This window comes from Schistocerca gregaria, chromosome 1 (assembly GCF_023897955.1).
Source record: "Schistocerca gregaria isolate iqSchGreg1 chromosome 1, iqSchGreg1.2, whole genome shotgun sequence".
Classification (NCBI taxonomy): Eukaryota; Metazoa; Arthropoda; class Insecta; order Orthoptera; family Acrididae; genus Schistocerca; species Schistocerca gregaria.
In genome coordinates, this window is record NC_064920.1 from 465293038 (window position 1) to 465317742 (window position 24705).

General features: G+C 47.6%; 1 protein-coding gene across 1 annotated transcript in view; it reads right to left on the bottom strand.

The window, feature by feature from the left end:
• LOC126354270 (CLIP domain-containing serine protease HP8-like) overlaps positions 1-24705 on the bottom strand; it is a 44100-nt gene that overhangs the window by 13567 nt on the left and 5828 nt on the right. The window contains exons 2-3 of the mRNA XM_050003850.1: positions 11247-11550; positions 1694-1791 (exon numbers count right to left, since the gene is read on the bottom strand). Of these exons, the coding sequence (XP_049859807.1) occupies positions 1694-1791; positions 11247-11550 (402 nt within the window). The remainder of the gene's footprint in view (positions 1-1693; positions 1792-11246; positions 11551-24705) is intronic.

A 24705-nucleotide genomic window follows, 5' to 3' on the forward strand; every position in this document is an offset into this window, starting at 1 on the left:
GGCCACTTTTCCCGTCGTCATTGCGAAGCTGGCTTTTTCAAGTGATTGTGGTACTGAGTGCGTAACAGTTGGCGGATTCTTCTTGATGACCTCAAGGAGATTTTTTTTTCTTAATTGGATTTCAGTTCCCTCCCAGAGGGGAGGGGGGGGGGGGGGGCTGGCAGGTACGTAATATGCTGCTCTACAGCTTACAGAAAAATTAAACATAATGAGAATAGAAACAACCAAGAAAAACATGCGATAAAACTGTAAAATGTCGGTAAGTTGTGGAATTTAAAAACACTGTGGTAACGTTGCGGATGAAGACACGAAAGAAATAGACAAGCACAATTGAAAAACACGGAGACAGTCTGTTTTCTGTTCGAACGAGATAAAAACAACTAGCGACAGTATGACAGCTGTTCGCAACACTGACAGGTGGCGCACAACACTAAATACCCACTTATAACAGCACGATACAGGTGACACGGTGGCAGTTGGGGAGGGGGGGGGGGAGGACCTGGACCTTTGAGAGGGAAAAGGGGGAGGAGAGGAAAAGAAAAAAAGGGGGAGACAATGAATGGAGGGGACATAGAAAAGGGGGGGGGGCTGGGCGGACACGAGAAGGAATGGGAAAGGCTTTGGAGGAGAGAGCAGAAAGGAGTCAGGGGAGAGAAGGGAGGCAGAGAGAGGGTAGGTGGGGAAAACAGGATGGAAGAGGGGGAAGAGGGAGCCTGGGGAAAGGACTGAGGAATGTAGGGGGAGGTGAGAATCAGATTTGATAGGAGGAATAAATGGAGGGAGAGAGGCCATCATTTGGGAGGGGGAGTTGACGGAAGCCACCTTGGGAAAGGGGATGAAGGGTGTAGAGATGGAGGGTAGGGGGGACAAAACAGTGAAGGCGCAGCAGAGGGCGGCGGTTGGAGAGGAGAGAAGCAACCAGGGGGTGAGGGGGATCAAGGCAGCGGGAGGTGTAGGTATGTTCAAGGAATAGGAGCAGATGGGGGAAAGGAATCAGGTCGTAGAGGATCCACGTGTGGGACAGGAGGCGTATACAGAAGGTGAGGAGGAGGGCATGGTGCTCGAGGATCTGGAGGGACTTATAGAAATGGGGGGGGGGGGGGCGGATATCCAAGTGGGACTGGCACAACAGAGGATGGGACAGATTAAGGATTTGTAGGTGTGGAGGATTGTAGAGGTTGAACCCCTATTTCCGGCCAGAGACGAGTTTGAGGAGGCAGAGGTGGTTCTGGGCTTTGGATTGGATAGAGCAGAGATGAGGGATCTAGATGAGGTGACGATAAATGGCCAAGGTATGTGAGGGTGGGGGAAAGGCGGATAGGACGGACGCTGATTGTAAGGGAGAAATCAAGGAGCCGGAACGAGCGAGTGGTACGACCTACGATTATTGCCAGGGTCTTGGAAGGAGCCGCTGGTTACACCATGCAGCAGAAAGGTCAAGGTGATTCTGGGAAAGGCGTTGGGACTCAAGCAGAAGGTAATAAGCGTACATATCTACCAGTGTTAGCCAGCTCCTGATGACAACAGAGGAAGGCTCCCAGAGGCTTTGGTTAAAATTACAGAGAATTTTATCCAGATGTGTCTTCGAAATAAACTACTTCTCCAGAACATTTTGTCAATGCTAAGTAGAAAGTAATGGCAACTGTCAGCAACAAAGACGACGAGGGGAATAAGAGTGTGGCGTGCAACTTACGTGACGAGTAGCCGAGTAGCGCCATCCAGGGGTACTGGTTGACGGCAGTCACGTTGCCGCCCAAGACACGGTCAGAGTCGTCCTGTCCGCACGTGTCCCTGCAACACATGAGCACACTGCGTAAGGAATAGAAATGTGTCTTCCTATCACAGGCAAGTAACGAAGCTTGTAGTGGCAACACACATTCTCCAGTTTTGAATGTCATCATCATGTTACGTACCTTCACAGATTTTTAGAAACGAGTAACTAGGACGACGAACAGATTTCTCTCAACGAAAGCCTAGTTTGTTGATGTCGGCAGTGTGGAGCGTTTGACAATGATCGATGACAGTGAATCTAAGGAGTCGGATTATTGGTGGTTAGTCAGCGCTCGTGTGTGCTCTGATATTGTCATGCTGAAGACGGTGTTCCATGTGCCGCCGAACCCTTCGAATTCGTGCTTTCAGTTTTCTGGGGGTCTCGAAACACCTTCACGCATGAATTCCAAATGCTCGCTTACCTGAAAATTATGTCTGCGTTATGCGACGTCTTTCACTGGTGAGATGATTAACCTGATTCAGATTAGTCTCGTTGATTGCTGTACATGGTCGTCCTGTCCGAACTCAGTCACACATATTGACGTTAGACACCGTTTCTTTCATTACGAGCACGAACAACCCAACGTCGCACATTACTAGTGTCGATACAATCATCACTGTACAAAGCTTTCTTTCTTCTACATGTTTACGTTACACACCACCACTGTTACACGCTACAATTCGGAGCCCTCTAGGACAGAGGGTTGCAGTGTGCGTCTGCAAAGCAGGAAAGTCGACCTTGCAATGTGTATGACATGTACTACCTCAGCAGGTATGGAGAACAGAATAAAAAAATTCGGAGGTATTACTTTCAGTGTGCCCTCTTACAAATGACATTAGACGTTTTCTAAAAATCTTCCAGAGCTTTTACAATTAAAGAATAACTACAGTAAAAAATTGTTTTGTATTTGTCGAATGAATCGCCTCCATTACTAAATAGGTAACCTGCTACATGGTTTATGGTGCACGATACTAGCTGCAGGTATCTTATCTAAAAGCTTCTAAGGGCATCAGACTCTTCTTCTGTGTCAGTTCACGAAATTGGTGTAGGCGATTGTTCAGTTGTCATACAATTCTGTCCCATTCCTGTTCCGTCAAGTAATTTGTCACTCAGAAGAAATGCGGGGAAAAAAGGTATGCACCGGCATAGCACTCGCTTTAGCATTTTACAGAGATGTGTACACTGTTCTGCAGGTTTCATTTTCAGCAGAACCAAAAAACACGAGTAATAAATCCTAAGAATTCAAATACACCACTCCTGATACGTACAGGAATTCCTTGCAGTAACTGCGGACTTCTCTCTATAATAAGTTATTTATTCCTAAGCTCTCAATTTTTTATGTTTTATTAATTTTTTAATTTGTAAATTTTCTTATCAGCATTCTGGAAATTGTGTACTGACTCGTTCTATGACCAAGTAGGTCTGGCTCTCATGATCCAACAGTCTGATAAATAAATAATAATCATAGTACTTCCGTATCTGAAGCATATTTACTACTTTGTATTTAATGGTTGGTTGGTTGGTTGATTGGAGGAGGGTACCAAACAGTGAGGTCGTTGGACCCATGATCTAAGGTGGCAGAAACAAAGAGAGCAACAACACAAATAGCACAGTTCAGTCAAGAGCAAGAGAAAAAAGGCCAACAAATAGGTAAAAGGAGCATTGGTGCAGCAGAAGAGCAAAGAACCGGAGGGGGGTCGGGAGGGCGGGGCGGAGAGTGGGTATGGCGAAAGCAAGTTCACCACCGAAACACTGTCTGTTGCGGCACCAGTAACACCGGCATTTTCCGATCCCCACACCATACCACGATCAAGACACATCGGGGACAGCACCGAGTGACGAAGGCACAAGAAAAAAAAGTAGGGCAAATGAGGGGGAGAAACTGGCAGGTATGGAAGCGAGGTCAAGGCCTCATGGCCAACACTAATGCTAATCAAGGGACTAATTCCAGAGGCTAATTCAAGGACTTAAACATGGGAGGACAAACCACTTTTGCGAAGAAAGCTGAGACAAGACAAACATCTGAAGATCATTCACTAACTTCTGGGACAAGGAAGGTGGAAGGGTGAATTTAGTATAAAGTGCCAAAAGGCAGGGCAGTCTAGGAAAATATGGATAACGTTAAGGGGTGGGCCCTGCAGAAAATTGAAAATGGCAGAAGATGGTACCTTCCTACTGGGAGAGGGGAAGGAAGAATGCCATGTGGTTCAAATGGCTCTGAACACTATGGGACTTAAAAGCTGAGGTCATCAGTACCCTAGAACTTAGAAATACTTAAACCTAACTAACCTGAGAACATCACACACATCCATGCCCGAGGCAGGATTCGAACCTGCGACCGTAACGGTCGCGCGGTTCCAGACTGTAGCGCCTCGAACCGCTCGGCCACTCCGGCCGGCATGTCATGTTGTGGGAGTCTCCTTGATTGTACAAAGTTCATTGGAGAGGAGAGGTAGCCACTTAAGATTTGGCCCACGATTGAGCCAAAAGTGATTTAACATAAAGCAGCAAATCTACCCCTGGAATCATAGAGAGAATGAAGGTAAATAGCCACCTACCAGCTAGACGATCAGTAAGTTCATTTCCCAGGATACCCATGTGATGGAGGATCCAAAGGAAATCTTCGAAACTAGTTTTTTTTTTGTGGTTTTAGGGCGCACAACTACAATGGTCATCGCGCCCTGAATAATTTAGGAATGTACCGCGAGGCACAAGGTTAAAACAGCAACTAAAAGGGACAACACTATAAAAGACGTATTAACAGACATATGATTAAAAAACTACAGCATAATCAAACGTCCTTAGACAGGTGTGTGAAGTTGATAAAACGAAGAACGCGAGCAGCAGCTCCTGTGTCATCCGCTAAAATGGCATCCAGAGTACATGGCAGGCCAAGATCAAGACGCAGCGTAGTAAAATCCGGACAGGACGTTAAAATGTGGCGGACCGTCAGCAATTGCCCACGTGGACAGAACGGCACCGGCGCTGCCGTCAGCAGATGGCGATGGCTGAACTGGCAGTGCCCAATTCGTAGCCGGGCCAAAACGACCTCCTCCCGCCGAGAAGGACGTGAGGAGGACGTCCAAGCTACGGGAAGAGGTTTCAAGGCCCGAAGCTTGTTGTCCCTAAGTGCAGCCCAATCGGCATGCCACAGCGAAAAAATGCACCGACAAATGATCGTGCTACAATCTGATGAAGGGACACAACAAGAAGTCGTCCGAGGCTGGAGGAACGCAGCCTTGGCCGCGGCATCTGCAGCTTCGTTCCCAGGGATACCGACATGGCCAGGAACCCACATAAAGCTAACTGGAGACCCGTCGTCCACCAGCTGCTGAACAGAGCGTTGGATCCGGTGCACGATACGGATCACTGAGGCTCTGGATGGCGCTCAGAGAATCGGAGCAGGTGACATAAGCAGAATGTCGGTGGCAGCAGACGTAAAGAACAGCCTGGTAGAGGGCAAAGAGCTCAGCTGTGAAGACCGAACAATGGCCATGTAGCCGGTATTTGAAACTTTGTGCACTGAAAATAAAAGAACACCCAACCCTGTCATTGGTCTTAGAGCCATCTGTATAAATGAAGGTCATATTAATGAACTTCGGGCGAAGTTCGACAAAACGGGAGTGGTATACTGAACTGGGGGTAACCTCCTTTGGGAGCGAGCGGAGGTCAAGGTGAACACGAACCTGAGCCTGGAGCCAAGGTGACGTGTGGCTCTCGCCCACTCTAAAGGTTGCAGGGAGTGAAAAATCAAGGTGTTGGAGGCGACGAAGCGAACTCCAGGGGGTAGCAGGGCACAGACATACAACCCGTATTGACGGTCGAGAGAGTCGTCAAAAAAGGAACGATACGATGGGTGGTCGGGCATTGACAGAAGCCGACAGGCGTAACGACAAAGCAGCATATCGCGCCGGTAGGTGAGTGGCAATTCATCGGCTTCAGCATGAAGACTCTCGACGGGACTAGTATAAAACGCTCCGATCGCAAGACGTAAACCCCGATGTTGTATGGAGCTGAGGCGGCGTAAGATGGACGGCCGTGCAGAGGAGTATACAAAGCACCCATAATCCAGCTTGGAGCGGACGATCGACTGATATAGGCGAAGTAGGACGGTTCGATCCGCTCCCCACGACGTGCCACTGAGAACACGGAGAACATTTAGAGAACGGGTACAACGGGCAGCCAAATATGACACATGTGGAGACCAACTAAGTTTCCTGTCAAATGTAAGACCTAAAAATTTTGTTGTCTCCACGAATGGGAGAGCAACGGGGCCGAGTCGTAAGGACGGTGGGAGAAACTCTTTGTAGCGCCAGAAGTTAATACAGACCGTTTTCTCGGCAGAAAAACGGAAGCCATTGGCGACACTCCAGGAGTAAAGACGGTCAAGAGAACGCTGAAGAGAGCGCTCCAGGAAACATGTACGCTGCGGGCTGCAATAGATGGTAAAATCGTCCACGAAAAGGGATCCTGATACATCATCTGGGAGGCAATCCATTATTGGATTGATCGCTATGGCGAAGAGAGCGACGCTCAAAACGGAGCCCTGTGGCACCCCATTTTCCTGGCGAAAGGTGTCTGACAGGACAGAACCCACACGTACCCTGAACTGTCGATCCATTAAAAAGGAACGAATAAAAAGAGGGAGGCGACCGCGAAAGCCCCATGTATGCATGATGCGGAGAATGCCCGCCCTCCAACAGGTGTCGTAAGCCTTCTCCAAATCAAAGAACACAGCCGCGATCGGGCGCTTCCGCAAGAAGTTATTCATAATGAAGGTCGACAGGGTAACCAGATGGTCAACAGCAGAGCGGCGCCTACGAAATCCACATTGTACATTGGTAAGTAGGCGTCGAGATTCAAGCAGCCAAACCAACCGAGAGTTAACCATTCGCTCCATCACCTTACAGACACAGCTGGTAAGCGAGATGGGTCGATAACTGGAAGGCAAGTGCTTGTCCTTCCCCGGCTTAGGAATCGGTACAACAATAGACTCGCGCCAGCATGCGGGAACATGTCCCTCAATCCAGATGCGATTGTAAGTACGAAGAAGGAAACCTTTACCCGCAGGAGAAAGGTTCTTCAGCATCTGAATATGAATAGAATCAGGCCCCGGAGCGGAGGACCGTGACGGGGTAAGTGCATTTTCGATTTCCCGCATGGTGAATGGGACATTGTAGTTTTCACAATTCGAGGAGTGGAAATTAGGTGGCCGAGCCTCCTCTGCCTGTTTTCGGGGGAGGAAGGCAGGGGGGTAATGAGTGGAGCTCGAAACCTCTGCGAAAAAGCGGCCGAAGGCATTGGAGACATCCTCAGGGGCCACAAGGACGTCATTCGCGACCGTCAAGCCAGAAACTGGTGAGTGGGCCTTAGTGCCAGATAGCCGGCGCAGGCTACCCCATACAACAGAAGAAGGAGTAAACCTGTTGAAGGTTATTGTGAAAGCAGCCCAACTGGCTTTCTTGCTTTCTTTAAAAATACGACACTGCGCACGTAATCGTTTGTAATTGATACAATTCGCCACTGTAGGGTGGCGTTTAAAGGTGCGTAATGCGCGTCGACGATCACGTAAGGCGTCTCTACATGCTGTGGTCTACCAGGGGACCGGTACGCGGCGTGGAGAAGAAGTAGTGTGAGGGATGGAATATTCAGCAGCAGTGAGAATGACTTCCGTGAGGTGTGCGGCCTGACTATCGCAGCTTGTGAAGGTTTGATCCTGAAAGGTCGCCCTGGAAGTGAAGAGCCCCCAGTCTGCTTTGGAGATGTTCCAACTAGTTGAGCACGGAGAGGGGGTATGATGCAGAAGATGGATAACACACGGGAAGTGGTCGCTCGAATATGTATGAGAAAGCGCATACCACTTAAACTGGCGTGCAAGTTGGGTAGTACATACAGAGAGGTCTAAATGGGATTAGGTGTGAGAGGTGTCTGAAAGGAAAGTAGGGGCGCCAGTATTGAGGCAGACAAGATTGAGCTGGTTGAAAACGTCTGCTAACAGGGAGCCCCTCGGACAGTATGCTGGAGAGCCCCAAAGAGGATGGTGAACATTGAAGTCTCCAGTTAACAAAAATGGTGCAGGGAGCTGAGCAATAATTTGCAGCATGTCTGCCCTGGTAACGGCAGACGACGATGGAGTGTAAACGGTAGAGATGGAAAATGTAAAACTGGAGAGAGTAATGCGGACGGCAACTGCCTGCAGGCCGGTGTGCAATGTGATGGGATCATAGTAGATATCATCCCGGACCAGCAACATAACCCCTCCATGAGCCGGAATACCTGCCACAGGGGGTAAGTCAAAACGCTCAGAGGTGTAGTGTGCCAAGGCAATTTGATTGCATGGGCGTAGCTTCGTTTCCTGGAGGGCTACGACGAGCGGATGGTGGGAGCGGAGCAGCAATTTCAAGTCCTCTCGGTTGGAACGAATGCTGCGAATATTCCAGTGAATAAGTGCCATCGTGAGAAGAAGATGCAAGAAGGGGTCATCTAGAAGGCCGCTGAGGGCCCGGCTTCGAGCGAGCACTGCCGCTGCTAGCACGAGGCGGACAGTCATCGTCCATTAGTTCTATAGGTTCATCGGCCATCTTGTAAAGATGGCCGGAAGGGGGAGCTTCCTCCGCTGGTGAACGGCCAGATGTCCGGCTACCAGCGGTGCGGCCAGGCGAAACGGATGACGGCCTGGGGCGGGAACTGCTGGGGGGCGCACGAGGAGAAATGCGCCGTGGCGGGGAAGGAGAACTGTGATTCCTACGAGCCTTCTTGGAAGGCCGTTTTGTGGAAGGATTGGTCGATGGCTGAGGGTTCGAGGTACATAGAAGGTCTGCACGAGACGGTTCTTTCTTGAAGGCCCGTGCTTTTGACTTCTGGGTCTTCGTCCTGACAGAAGCTGATAAAAGTGCTTGTGTCGGAGGGGGGGGGGGGGGGCGGGAGGAAGAGGAGACGTCGACCGGGCGATCTTAGCACTGGCCGAACGGACGACCGTAGTGCTGAAGGTCAGATCGCATGTCTGCGTCGCCACCTCCCTGGTAGTCCGAGGAGAGGCGAGGACAGTACTGTACTTCCCCGCTGGGAGCAACGTGGGCTTCCTGCTAGCGAATAGCTTGCGAGCAGCCGAGGTGGAGACTTTCTCTATGACCCGAATTTCTTGGATACATCGTTCTTCCTTGTAGACGGGACAGTCGCGGGAGGACGCTGCATGGTCACCACGACAGTTCACACAACGAGGAGACGGAGGTGGACAGTCACCCTCATGGCATTCCTGCCACAAGTCACACATGTAGCCGCATTGGCACAAGAATGGCGAGTGTGATTGAAACGCTGACACTGGTAGCAGCGCGTAGGTGTCGGGACATAGGGGCGAACAGAAATAACCTCGTGGCCCGTCTTGATGCGTGACGGCAGCTGAACACTGTCAAAGGTCAAGAAAAGTGTCCGGGTCGGTACAAGGTCATTGTTGACCTTTTTCATGACCCTATGGACAGCCGTCATGCCCTGCTCAGCGAGGAAAGACTGAATCTCCTCGTCAGTCAATCCGTCGAGTGATCTAGTATAGACTACTCCACAAGACGAATTCAAAGTGCGGTGAGCCTCCACCAGGAGAGGGAACGTGTACAGAAGTGTGGCCCGAAGCAGTTTTTGTGCCTGAAAGGCGCTCTCAGTTTCTAGTAACAAGGTACCATTACGCAACCTGGTACAAGACTTGACAGATCCGGCTATGGCATCTACGCCCTTCTGGATAACGAAAGGGTTGACAGAGGAAAAATCCTTTCCGTCCTCAGATCGAGAAACAACGAGGAACTGTGGGGCAGGCGGTAGTACTTTTGTCACTGGTGGCTGGTCAAGTTTCCGTTTGTGGGCAGAAGTCGAGAAAGAAGAAGAGAAATCCATTGCGGAGGAATCCCCCATGATTGCCAGCGTCTCCGATGGCGCGCTGCTTCCTTGTGGGGACCCTCTCAGAGGGCACTCCCGCCTTAGGTGATTGTTCACACCTCAGGTCACACCTCCCGAGAAACGGACGGAGGGACCAATCGGCATGGTCGGAAGGTGTCAGCTCAGGCAATCAACCCTCCATGGGCCTGGCCTTTACCAGGGGGTACGTGCGTGCCTTACTTGTCTACCCAGGGCGGGGAATTACGCGTTACCCCGTCACCGGCTACGCGTGCGAACGCGTGGGTCGGCCTTCAGGCACGCACAGGGAGGAAGGAAGAAGAGGAAAAAGAAAGGAGAGAGGGAAAGAAAGGACATACTGTCTCAAACGCCGAAGCGGAGACCAGAGAAGGAGAAGAAGGCAAGGAGAAGAAGTAGTAAGACAGTGAGATGGAGAAGAACAAAGGAAGGAACCAACCAAAGGAAGGAAGAAACCAGAAGAAGTGAAAAACCAAAATGAACGCAATTATAGGTCGTGAAACTGTCCGTCTCCGGACGCAGGCGCTAACTACCCCCTTGAGGGGGAGGGACTCCTTTTAGTCGCCTCTTACGACAGGCAGGAATACCTCGGGCCTATTCTAACCCCCGGACCCGCAAGGGGGTTCGAAACTAGTAGCAGCACTAACATAAGTGAGAAGGTTGTTGATAGAGACCAAGGTGTGCTGGATAAATACCGAGGAATGTACTGAAGGCTACTCACTGAGTCCAGACATAACAAAACTCGAGTGAGGGAGGACTGTTTAGTAAAGCAGAGTGCCCAATACATGGCCATGAATGTGCGTGAATAAGACAGCAAAGTGTACCCCTAACACCCCAAAGTTCAGCAAGGTCCTGAGTGCCACCAAAAGACCTTAATTGAGCACATTACGAAATTACCCGTCGAAACACATTCTGGTTTGCCGCTGTTCTAGCTCCTGAAGGGAGGCAAACACTGCCTGAGGAGTGTCGATGGGGTTTGGCGTGTAGCGGTTCTAACCTCCGTCGCAAAGGTGTCAAAAGAAGGTATGAAATAGGGGTGTGATAACACTTCCATGGTTTGACACGGTGGCGCTGGGCAGAGTTGTGGTGAAGTTTGGTGCCAATGTGACACCATTAATCCACCTTACATGCCACGTGACGTTCTGAGCTGTGAGTTTTTTTTCGCATTTGGCGCCTTACATGCCACGTGACGTTCTGAGCTGTGAGCTTTTTTGTCGCATTTGGCGACACCTTCCTGTCAGAAGCGTCGTCCAGCCCGAAAGTGACGTCGCAGGGCGCCACGCTTTTGTACCATTAGAGAGGAAGGTTGCACGTCACTATGAGCCAAATTTGAAACTTACGAATCTCTATGGATGAGAATTACGATGTTTCAAAACGGGGTCCCTTAACTGGGTTCGTTTCCGCAATGGCCCGTCCGAGATTACGGGCCCCTTAAACGAAAACACAAAGAAAATATGACTGAACAACCTCCGAAATTTTGACTATGAAGTTGGCATATACATTGTATCTAGTAATAAGCGGTCATAATTAGGGAAAAGAATAGCAGACATGGGAAAGAGACGGCTCCACTCACATGGGCAGGAGCCGCAGGTTGGGGTGCTGCAGCGGGTCCTGTGGCCTGACAGGCCCGTCTGGCTGCGGCTTCGGCTGCGGCTTCGGCTGCGGCTCTGGCTGCGGCTGTGGCTGTGGCTGAGGTTGAGGTTTGGGTTTGGGCTGCCCCGGCGGCGGGCCACAGCAGACGAGCACGAAGCGGTCGTCCCTGCCGCAGACGAGGCCCCGCAGCAGCTGGGCGGCGCCCGGCGGCCGCGGCTCGCGACGCAGCAGCTCCGCCAGCCAGCCACACTCCGACACCCGCACGCACGGCGACTCGCACCGCTCTGAGGACACAGCACACGCTGTAGCAGCACCACCACTCCTGTACCGTATGCATTCCATCAATCACACACTCCTGGAAATGGAAAAAAGAACACATTGACACCGGTGTGTCAGACCCACCATACTTGCTCCGGACACTGCGAGAGGGCTGTACAAGCAATGATCACACGCACGGCACAGCGGACACACCAGGAACCGCGGTGTTGGCCGTCGAATGGCGCTAGCTGCGCAGCATTCGTGCACCGCCGCCGTCAGTGTCAGCCAGTTTGCCGTGGCATACGGAGCTCCATCGCAGTCTTTAACACTGGTAGCATGCCGCGACAGCGTGGACGTGAACCGTATGTGCAGTTGACGGACTTTGAGCGAGGGCGTATAGTGGGCATGTGGAAGGCCGGGTGGACGTACCGCCGAATTGCTCAACAAGTGGGGCGTGAGGTCTCCACAGTACATCGATGTTGTCACCAGTGGTCGGCGGAAGGTGCACGTGCACGTGCCCGTCGACCTGGGACCGGACCACAGCGACGCACGGATGCACGCCAAGACCGTAGGATCCTACGCAGTGCCGTAGGGGACCGCACCGCCACTTCCCAGCAAATTAGGGACACTGTTGCTCCTGGGGTATCGGCGAGGACCATTCGCAACCGTCTCCATGAAGCTGGGCTACGGTCCCGCACACCGTTAGGCCGTCTTCCACTCACGCCCCAACATCGTGCAGCCCGCCTCCAGTGGTGTCGCGACAGGCGTGAATGGAGGGACGAATGGAGACGTGTCGTCTTCAGCGATGAGAGTCGCTTCTGCCTTGGTACCAATGTTGGTCGTATGCGTGTTTGGCGCCGTGCAGGTGAGCGCCACAATCAGGACTGCATACGACCGAGGCACACAGGGCCAACACCCGGCATCATGGTGTGGGGAGCGATCTCCTACACTGGCCGTACACCTCTGGTGATCGTCGAGGGGGACACTGAATAGTGCATTGCTGCGAAAGGTGGATATACACTGTACTAGTGCCGACATTGTGCATGCTCTGTTGCCTGTGTATATGTGCCTGTGGTTCTGTCAGTGTGATCATGTGATGTATCTGACCCCAGGAATGTGTCAATAAAGTTTCCCCTTCCTGGGACAATGAATTCACGGTGTTCTTATTTCAATTTCAAGGAGTGTAGATTCATTTTCTGGGTGCCCCGTACACGAAATATGGACACTGTCTTCAAATCACAGATGATGTTGTGGTCTTCAGTCCTGAGACTGAATTGATGCAGCTCTCCATGCTACTCTATCCTGTGCAAGCTCCTTCATCTCCCAGTACCTACTACAGCCTACATCCTTCTGAATCTGCTTAGTGTATCCATCTCTTCGTCTCCCTCTAAGATTTTTACCCTTCACGCTGCCCTCCAATGCTAAATTTGTGATACTTTGATGCTTCAGGACATGGCCTACCAACCGATCCCATCTTCTAGTCAAGTTGTGCCACAAATTACTCTTCTCCTCAATCCTATTCAATACCTCGTCGTTAGTTACGTGATCTACCCACCTAATCTTCAACATTCTTCTGTAGCACCACATTTCGAAAGCTTCTGTTCTCTTCTTGTCCAAACTATTTACCGTCCATGTTTCACTTCCATACATGGCTACACTCCATACAAATACTTTCAGAAACTACTTCCTGACAAATCTATTCTCGATGTTAACAAATGTCTCTTCTTCAGAGACGCTTTCCTTGCCATTGCCAGTCTACATTTTTTATCCTCTCTACTTCGACCATCATCAGTTATTTTGCTCCCAAAATAGCAGGACTCATTTACTACTTTAAGCGTCTCATATCCTAATCCAAGTCCCTCAGCATCACCCGACTTAATTCGACTCCATTCCATTATCGTTGTTTTGATTTTGTTGATGTTCATCTTATACCCTCCTTTCAAGACACTGTCCATTCCATTGAACTGCTCTTCCAAGTCCTTTGCCGTCTCTGACAGAAATACAACGTCATCGGTGAACCTCAAAGTTTTTATCTCTTCTCCATGGATTTTAATACCTACTCTCAACCTTTCTTTTGTTCCTTGACTGCTTGCTCAATATACAGATTGAATAACATCGGGGAGAGTCTACAACCCTGTCTCACTCCCTTCCCAACCACTGCTTCCCTTTCGTGTCCCTCTACTCTTATAACTGCCATCTGGTTTCTGTACAAAATAGCCTTTCGCTCCCTGCATTTTACCCCAGCCACCTTCAGAATTTGAAAGAAAGTATTCCAATCAACACTGTCAAAAGCTTTCTCTAAGTCTACAAATGCTAGAAACGTAGGTTTGCCTTTCCTTAATCTTTCTTCTAAGATGAGGCGTAGGGTCAGTATTGCCTCACGCGTTCCAACATTTCTGCGGAATCCAAACTGATCTTCCCCGAGGTCCACTTCTACCAATTTTCCATTCGTCTGTAAAGAATTCCCGTTAGTATTTTGCAGCTGTGACTTATTGAACTGATAGTACGGTAATTTTCACATCTTTCAACACCTGCATTCTTTGGGACTGGAATTACTATATTCTTCTTGAAAGCTGAGGGTATTTAGCCTGTCTCATACACCTTGCTCACCAGATGGTAGAGTTTTGTCAGGACTGGCTCTCCCAAGGCTGTCAGTAGTTCTGATGGAATGTTGTCTACTTACGGGGCCTTGTTTCAACTCAGGTCTTTCAGTGCTCTGTCAAACTCTTCACGCAGTATCGTATCTCCCATTTCATCTTCATCTACATCCTCTTCCATTTCCATAATATTGTCCTCAAGTACATCGCCCTTGTATAAACCTTCTATATACTCTACCCACCTTTCTGCCTTCCCTTATTTGCTTAGAACTGTGTTGCCATCTGAGCTCTTGATATTCATACACGTGGTTCTCTTCTCTCCAAAGGTCTCTTTAATTTTCCTGTAGGCAGTATCTATCTTACCCCTAGTGAAATAAGCCTCTACATCCTTACATTTGTCCTCTAGCCATCCCTGCTTACCATTTTGCACTTCCTGTCGATCTCATTTTTGAGACGTTTGTATTCCTTTTTACCTGCTTCATTTACTGCATTCTTATATTTACTCCTTTCATCAATTAAATTCAATATTTCTTCTCTTACCCAAGGGCTTCTACTAGCCCTCGTCTTTTTACCTATTTTATCCTCTGCTACCTTCACTATTTCATCCCTCAAAGCTACCCATTCTTCTTCTACAGTATTTCGTTCCCCCATTCCTGTCAATTGTTCACTTACGTTCTCCCTGAAACTCTATTCAACCTCTGGTTTAGTCAGTTTATCCAGGTCCCATCTCTTCAAATTCCCACCTTTTTGCAGTTTCTTCAGTTTTAATGTACAGTTCATAACCAATAGATTGTGGTCAGAGTCCACATCTGCCCCTGGAAATGTCTTACAATTTAAAACCTGGTTCCTAAATCTCTGTCTTGTCATTATATAATCTATCTGAAACCTTTTAGTATCTCCAGGTTTCTTCCATATACACAACCTTTTTTCATGTTTCTTGAACCAAGTGTTAGCAGCTATTAACCCCGGCTGTACCAAAGGTGTGGGTGGATTCTTTGTGCCCACCTTCTCAAAGCATTGTGATCTAATCAGTTACTAGTTTATACTTTAAAAATATTTATTGTTTTTAATGTAGTCGCGTACCAGATTTTGTGATTGCTTAAAACTGTTCTTTTAAACTTAACACACAAATTTAATTCTGAATACCGGATGTGACTTTACACAATATCCTACTCCCACATCAGTACTTCTGTAAAAACCATGTTAATATCAGTCAGCAACAATTAATAAATTTTATGTTTTTTTTTTTAAGATGACATGAGGTACGTCCCCCTTTCTTTGGTGATACACGTTGAAAGTGCGTGGCTATTGTGGGGATTAAATAATTCTCAAACAAAGCAACCAAACTCCAATTACAAATTATTTAAACGGCCGTCGTTTCTACCTGCACCATGTGAGTATATCTATTAATTTATACACCCTTAATGTTTAGAAAGAGCAGCATCAGTAAGGACCAAGAGGACCAAGAGGTGGACTAAACTCATATTTACCAAGAGCCTTCATTTATTCTGTTTCCTGACCTTTGTCTCATATATTCACGAGGTCGACATTTTAACTTTTGGACCTACTTGTACATGACTTCTCTGCAACAAACAATTAAGTGCCTGAGAGAGGGTTCATTGAACCATCTTCAAGTCATCTGCTTATCGTTCCCCTTTCAAGCAGTATGCAGGAAAAACGAATGCTTAAATCTTTCTAAGTCAGCTGTGAATTTATTGTGATGCTCTTTTCCTCCTATGTGCTTTGTTGCCAATTAAATATCAAAATATGTTCAAATTCGGAAGAGAAAGCTGGGGATTGAAGATCTCCCCACAATGAGAAACGCCTTTGTTGCAATGATTGTCACGCCAACTCTCATGTAATATCTGTGACACTACTTTTCCTATAATACAACACGAGCTGCCATTTTCTAAGGATGGACAATCATACTATAGGCAGTCTGTTTACTGACTATCACACCTTCGAAGTGTTTTTCTAATAAAACGCAGTTCTGGTTTGCTTCCCCCCCCCCCCCCATAACATTATCCACGTTATCATTCCAGTTTAATTTGTGTGTGCTGTCTGTCCTTTAGGATGGGCCAAACTGGCAGATATCGTTCTTCATGCCACAGACGTAGATATACACTATGAAATGTAATAAATTTTGACACTGGAGACAACTGGGCGTGGAAATGAATTTAATGACGTCAAGTGAAAACTTCTGCTGGAGCGGAATTCGAACTCGGATTTCCCGCTCTATGCAAGCACTCACCTTAAATTCGGCTATCTGAGCATAGTTTCCGTCCAACTAATTCCCAACTTACGCAGCATCCCCTCCTGTCATACTCACTGCTCATCTCAGTATGTCCATTCTTCTAATAGCTAAAGAGCTATCTACGAGCCATTTCACATTTCTGGTAAAGCCATTTGACTGCTTATCTCAGTCATCAACAGAACCCGAGATATGACTCCCTTTTTTTCGTGCCCAGACCGATACACAACACATTGCTGTTTTGTTGTTTTCTTCCTCACAGACAATTTCCAAAGAAAACACGAAAGCTGTAGTTAGTTGGTTGGCTGGTTGGTTTGTTTCTTTGGACTGAACGAGACTAAACTGCAAGGTCATCAGTCTCTTCATCTGTTTAGGAGAAACCAGGAGTGGTTGTCAGGGGAAGGAGGTGAAAGGCAAATCCTGGAAAACCTAAGTGTAATTAACACAATAAAAACAGAATAAAACCAATAAAGACCACACATAAAAGTCGTTAAAGCATGAGTACAGACAAGGCACTGAAACTGAGAAATGAAAAATGAGAAATGAAAAATGAGAAATGAAAAAGAATAAAAAAGGTTGAAAGCATACAGGCCAGGCTAGGTCACCAGGCAAGGGCCACCAAACGCCAAGGGAGCCCCAGGGTGGGCAGGAGGGCAAGAGAGGGGTGGCCATCCAATACCTCAGGTGATCAGTGACGCCAAAAGGCCTACCTTACAGAGATGAATAGAAACCACCTTCGTGGGCAAAATGTAACACCAGTTCAGCCACTTTGGCGTCATCTGCTAGCACCAGAGGTGGCATTTCAGGAAGATTACAATGTTGTCTCAAAGCAGCTAAATTAGAGCAGTCTATGAGAAAGTGGGCCACCATCAGGCATGCTCCACATTGGTAGTGAGGGTGATCCTCATGTCAAACAATGCGGCCAAGCCTTAGCCAAGTGTGGCCAATGTGGAGTAGACAGAGGACGGTGGATTCCATGTGAGAAGCATGCAGGAAAGACTGCTATGTGACCATAGCCTCCTTAGTGTTTGGGAGAACAGGGCAGACCGTTCAGAGTTCCAGACTTCCAGCGACTGACTGACCAAAGTGACCCCAATTTCCAGAAGGCATACTGATGGCCAGCTTGTCTACTGGAAATCCCAAACGAGAACTACTGGCCATCGAGCTTGGTGGAGGTCAGGGACAAGATCCTAGACAACTGCAACCAGTGGGTGAGGAGAGTAGCACTGGTCTATAGCCTGAAGGCTGCTAAGGAAGTCACCATTCATTAGGATACTGTTGCAAGTGCAAGATCGAACGTGAATAAGGGGGGCAGAACCAATGTCTCCCTGACCAGAGGCGACAGTGGAGGAAGTAACAGTTCTGAACAAACACACTGGAGGTATGCAGCAATTGAAAACCCAGTTCTGGGTCACTGTTGTGGGAGGTGGAGCTGTCTTTCAAGAAGAAGGACGCAGTAGTTGGGACGTTCAGGGAAGTTACAAAAGCATGTAGTATAATTGAGCAGCTGTTGCTGATGCCTAATAGGTAACAGAGTGACACTGGCCTCGACTTTTAGGCTGTTCAGAGGGCTAGTGCAGAAGTCTCCTGTCAGAAGTCAGACCCACAGTGATGAATGTGGTCCAATATCTGCAATGCTGAGGGTGATACTGAACCAAATGTAAGACTCCCATAATCAAGATGGGACAGAATATGGGCTTTCTAGGGCCGTAAATGGGTAGAGAGATCTGTGACCAAGTTAGTGTGACTGACAGTGAAGTGTATTGAGGTGCTGTCAGCACTTTCACTTAACTTGGCGAAGGTGTGGAAGCCAAGTTAGATGGGAATCTAAGACCAGTCGCATAAAGCAACACATCACAACTACAAGAACCAATTGATAGTCCAGGTAAAGCTCTGGATGTGGGTGGCAAGTACGATGGTGATAGAAGTGGATGATATGAGTCTAGGCAGCTGAAAACCAAAAGCCATGGGTGAGAGCTCGTGTCTGTTCGTTTTGTGTAGCAACGTGTACAGGATGATCAACAAATACCCATACTAGAGGAGCAATAACAAAATCAAAAGTCGTCAGCATATAAGGAGGGCGAAATGAACACCCCACATCCGCCACTAGGCCATTGATGGCCACTAGAAAGAGGGGGTTGCTTAGTACAGAGCTCTGCGGGACATAGTATGGGTATGGGGGATACTGAGTGAAGCACCGACTTGAATACAGCACATGCAGTGGAAGGAAGTTTGACAAAAATCGGGAGTGGACCCTAGAGAACCCACACATAACATAGTAAGGATGTGATGACACCATCTCATGTGATAAGCCTTTTGCAGGTGTTTTGCTGATGGCTAGCAGAGGCCATCAGATGGTGGACCCCAGGTAAACCAAATTATCAGCAGTGGAGCGGCGTTTGTGAAAACCACCCTGAGATGCAGCCAAAGGGCCCCAAGATTCAAGGAGCCAAAACAGCTGCTTGCCCACCACGCATCTGATCAACTAACTGAGAATGTTAGTAAGGTTCATTGGGCGATGACTGTCTATCTCTAGGTGGGTTCTTACCTGGTTTCAGTACCGGAACTTCCGCACTTTCTCGCCATAAAGATGGAAACTCACTCTCAGTCTAGATCTGGTTAAAGAGGGCAAGGATGTGACGCTGACAATCCATTGAGAGATATTTCAGCATTTGGCTGTGGATGCGATCTGGCCTTGAGGCTGCATCAGACCAATGGACTAGGGCACTGCAGAGTTCCCATTCATTGAGTGGAACCATTATATGGCTCCAGGTGGCAGGTAGCAAAAGATAAGTGCATTCACTTCACCTGCTGTTTAATGAGCCAAAAGGCGGGGTGGTAGTTCTCAGATGAGCATGACTGAGCGCAATGTTCAGCAAAATGTTTCATAACACTATCTGGAGCATAAATCTTACCACCTAAGGAAATACTTGGTATACCTGCAAGGGAGTGCAAGCTGTAAGGGTGTCTGATCTTTGCCCATACCTGTGGTGGAGAGGTACGTGACCTGGAGGTAGAAAAGCACCACTCCCAGGATTCTTGCTTTTTCGTTTTATGAGATAGCAGACACGGCTTAGAGCCATTTAAAGGTAAGGAAGTGCTCCAGTGAAGGGTGGTACTTACAGCATTGGAGAGCCCACATACCATCTCTATTGGCTGCAGTGATCTCTGAGGTCCACCAGAATATCTTCTTTTACTAGGCATAGGTCTCTAAGAAGGGGGGAAGGCTTGGTTGGCTACCAAGAAAATGGCTGCCGTTTTATGCTGAACAGCTGCGTTGCCCATATGGCTGGGATTCCAGAGTAACAATGCTGAGGGAGGGACAGGAAGATAGAGAAGTGGTCACTACTGTACAGTCCATCATGGACAATCCAGTTGATAGATGGTAGAAGACCAGGGTTGAAAAAGGAGACATCAATGGCTGAATAAGTTCAGTGTGCCACACTGAAGTGTGTGGGGGCACTAGAGTTCAAAAGGCAAAGATCAAGTCCTGCCAATAAAGTTTGGATGTCTTGACCATGGCCAGTTATCATTGTAAGGAAAGTTTGGGGGAGCTAAGAGAGTAATGCAGACAGTCCATCCTGGAACACACCATCAAGAGGGAGATAAGCATTATAGATGGTAAAATCCTGATGTGCCCCCACCCAAACTACAACAGCCTCCAAAGGTGTGTCAGGAGGCACAAGATCGCTGTATATAGGGTCAAGCACATACATAAGAACTCCACCTGATATCCTCTCATAGTTTGTGCACTTCTTTAAATAACCTTGGGAAACATGAAGGCCAGGAGTGCAGGTTGCTGGAAACCACGTTTCACGGATGTCAATACAGGATGCAGGGTAAGTGCTTAAAAGATTCTGTAGCTAAGCCAGGTAGTGGAAAAATCCATTAAATTTCTACTGGAGAATCAGACTGAATAGAGGTATGAAGTAACAGGGTGGAGGTGGGACAGGGCAGCTTACGACACAGGATCATGTACCGCCACTGGTTGAGATGGCAGGGGTGGCACAGGGGAGCCACTGACATAGGTTCTGTGGAATATTACCTGGAGAGATCTGTTGTCTCAGGGACCAAGAGTATCTCCACCTTGGGCACAGATGGAGTACATGCAGAGTCCAATGTTGTGGAGGCTACCACAGTTTCCTTTGTCTTAAAGGATTTAGTTTTGTCCTTCTCCACTGTAGACAATGACTGGGAAGGTGTCCCTGAATTGGCTTTGGGAACAGAGGAAGAATGAGAAGTCCAATGGCAGCAGCCTTCGGTTCCTTCAGCCACTGGCTGGCATCTGGCTGTGGACCAGCGTGATGCATCGAAGGAAGAGTCCTGAGGGACCTCTAAACCAGCTACAGAAACCAGAGGTGGATGATGTGCCTGAGGCTGGGTGTCCCTAGCAAGTGAGGAGCAAATGCATCCAAAGTGGGTATGGTGGAAGCATGAAAGGGCCCCCAACCGCCTGGGCGACTGATATCAATGGATGGCCCTGTGGGCACGCCATAAGAGGCTCAACAGAGGAAGGCATCATCGACAGAGAAGGTGACGATGTTGAAGCTGTAGTGTAAGATTTTGTCATTTGTATGAGATTAAGACACTCATACAATTTCTGGCGTCTTATGTGAGCTCGTCCATGGTCTTATATTCCTGGATTTTGTCCTCACGTTTAAAAATGGAGCAATATGCTCAGGAGGGAGAGCTCGCCATAGTTTGCACAGATGGTGGGAGGGTTACAAGCAGATGTCCACAATCTCTGTGGACAGAGGTAACAGTGCAATGGAAAGATGTATGTCCAAGTTTCATACACCTGAAGCATCTCAAAGGATGAGGAACATAGGGTTTCATGTCACACCAGCAGACCACCAGCTTGACCTTCTCAAGCAATGTACCGCCCTCTAAAGTGAAGATGAACGCCCCAGTAGCAGCTCTGGTTTCCCTTGGTCCCCCAAGTACATGGCAAATGAAGTGCACACCTCTTTGCTCTTAGTTTCCCCACAGCTCATTGTCAGATTGCGAAAGCATATCATTGTGAAAGATAATGCACTGGACCATACTGAGACACATGTGGGAGTGAGTCACGGGAATGTCACCCAACTTTTCACGAGAGAGCGTATGACGTTTTAGGCAGGAGGGCACTGCTTTTCATCTTAGAGATAGCTGCAACTTTCCCACATTTGTCTCCAATGTGTTCCCAAAAATAGTAAAGGCTTTGTGGTCAAAAAGGTGTTCTCTTCGGTCCTGGTACAGATCAGGTTTTGGGGGAAAGGATTTTGCTCCTAGTCATCAAGTCCTCTATTTCTCCCTTGGCATAGCCAAGGAAGGGAACGCATCTGGGTTGTACTTCTTTGCAGCTTAAGAGATCTTTCCATGTGAAGAAGTTGCTGGAGTCATATGATCACCAGCTGCACAAAGTTTAAGTCGCTTCAAGCGTGAATTTTCCACTATAGTGCTACCCACTCCAACTGGGGCTGTTCCCATAGGCACCAAGCAGCCAGAGCAATGGTTATCTGGCCACAAATCCATTACCGGGAGTCCCTGTGCTCTAGTCATGATGGGGACATACTCCATGGCATACATGGGGACTGTGCAGCGCAGACACTAACAGTGTGTTCCCTGTGTGGTCAGGTTAGGTACTTGACTAACCTCCTCCTCCTCCCCCCCCCCCCTTCCAAAAGAAGGCTACTGTGCTTTGTGTTGGGCACTGGGCATACTACAACAGGAAGAAAGAGTGCCAGCGCGGGAGGGCACCGAGGCACAGCATACACCACAGTGGGCGACCTTCCCTGCATGACAAACACTTCTGTAAAATTTGGAAAAGATGACAGGCCAAACCGAGTAGTAGGGACCATATAATCGTTAATGGAAGCTGAGGTAGAGCTGGGAGCGAACAAATTCCAGGCAGGGTCTGTACCTAAAGGACTATCTGACGGAAAGTCAGCGGAGATAAGAGATAGTTAAAGTCCAGATATGCAGCAAAGGAAGAGGAAGCAGTGCTGCAAAGGGTGGGGTCCCATGGTAGCCAAGCACGTACTCACCAAAGAGTGGTGAGTCTTTGACGAGTAAGTTGTACTTCTGGGATATTGTATTAAGATTATAATACTGCTATATAATCTGAATTTGTAACAACAATAAATAAGCCCCAAGGTTAGAGAAATTTGGTTAGGGGGGGGGGTGGAGGGTGGGGGGATGAAGAGATGAACAGATGGGTGGGAGGAAATGGACATAAGAGTGGGGTAGGAGTAGACAGGAAGAGGAGGAGATTGACAAAGAGAAGGACAGGACGAGATGGGTAGAGGCAGCCGAGAGAAGGATATTAGGACATATATTCAATTCCCATGTGTATTAGAAACGTGTGCTTTCTCTTTCTTTGTTTGCCGTTTTACCAGACTGGGTCATAACAAGGCGTAGCCGGATACAACTAGTACAATAAAAAATTACAAAATCGGTTAACTAAAATAGACAGCTATAGTTTAAGGAAGTACCAGTTAAGTCTTAGTTTCACTATATGTGACGACTGTTAAGCCATGTTAATTTCTTGGAAAGAAATTACAAAGAATTACTGCCGACCAGTTGAGGTCAGTAGAAAGTAAACCATTGAAAACTTTGTTATAGTAATGGACAACTACAAAATTAAGTTGTGTGAGACTAATGATCTTTTAGATCCCTGACATAATTAAAACATTATGTTACTGATGAATTTGGGAAAGCTGAATGACGCCTTTGGTGATTACACTCAAACGCCCACGTAAAAGTCGAAATACATGAAAGTTGGTGTGAATGCTTCAATGAAGGCAAAGACTATTTTTCTGCTCGTATGGCGATGACCACTGCATTTTGGACTTTTAATCTTTATGTACGACTCTGTGGATAAATGGATTCACTTCAGATTAAAAATGTCAGACGTTTGGAGTTCAATATTTAGTGAGCCCTGTGAATGTTTCTGCCAATTACGGCTTCTTTAACATTTCGCTATGATGTATCCGCAGGAAGAAATTCTAAGGTATAGCGTGTTTCGCAGACCACGCTAAACTGTGGTACCACCTGTAACTGACTGGATAAATTAACTGCTTGTAACTGACTGGATAAATTAGTTCAAATGAAGAGGGGAAGGCAAGGGCATACTTGCCGTAAGATAATGCATACTAAAGCGCTGTGGCATTAAAACAACATTTGCGTTGAAGACAGCTTTATGATCTCTTAACATTATTTGCTCATCGTAACTTGACTACACTTTTTCCATTCGTTTGCAACTGGAGATAATCTAAGAACGATCAAGGTTGGAACACAAAAACGTGCTCCTTCAGTAGAACAATGCTCAAGTTCACAGCTCTTACAATGACGAGATGATCAGTAGGGTTCCAGACTGGTTTGCTGGCCCCTCATTCACATTTAATACCAAGTCATATTATAGTATTTCCACACTTGAAAATTTGTCTTGTTGGCAAGAAATTTTCATCAAAAGATGAAGTGATCGCCTCCATAAATCCCTGCTTTGCAGAGCGTGAAAAAATATACTACTAAATGGTCTAAAAATAAGTAAATCGCTTAACTAAATGTATATCCGTAATAGGACAGCATGTTGAGACTAAACTAACTGCACTCTTTTTAGTTTCACTCTTTTAGTTACTTGATCTTGCATTACACTCATCAAAATGCTGCCGTCTGAGATCAAGTCGCTACCTAATCTCTGCTCCGTTACGAGTTGAAAATCATCAGAAAATTGTACAAAACCATGACAAAATATCTGTGAACTCAGTGTGTGTCGCCAGACCATCATTTATTGCCTACTGGGCAATTTTTTTTATTTTTTTTTTTTATTTTTTTTATTTTTATTTTTTTAACTTTCGTCACGACGCGGTAGGCGCTGGCTCGGAGTAGAACGACGTAGCCTTCCGTCTTCCTACACACCTGCGGGAGAGACTCATCCGCGAGCAGGAATGCTTGGCTGATTGAAGCAGGCCGTACTGCGTTGTTTTTCCTCGCGTGGCCGGCGGCAAAAACCGGCTCCACGCAAAACGCGCACCTGAGGTCCATGACCTTTCTTCAGCTATATCTTCTTATCGATATCGCTCTGAGGCCAGACAACACACACTTCTATGCCATTCGAACGAACACAAAATCGCCTTCAACATCGAACACCCAATGGTAGCACAAGTTTTATCATAGTTTCTAGACACTGCAAAAATTAATTACGGTTTCCTACTTTTTAGACAAAAAAAATGTGGTTGAGTAGTCGATACAGATGCCACCCGCGATTGTCCATTTCCTATTCTGTTAGTAACTACTCACGTACTGCACCTATCAACCCAGACTTCTTAGTGGCTCTGTAATCAATGAATTTC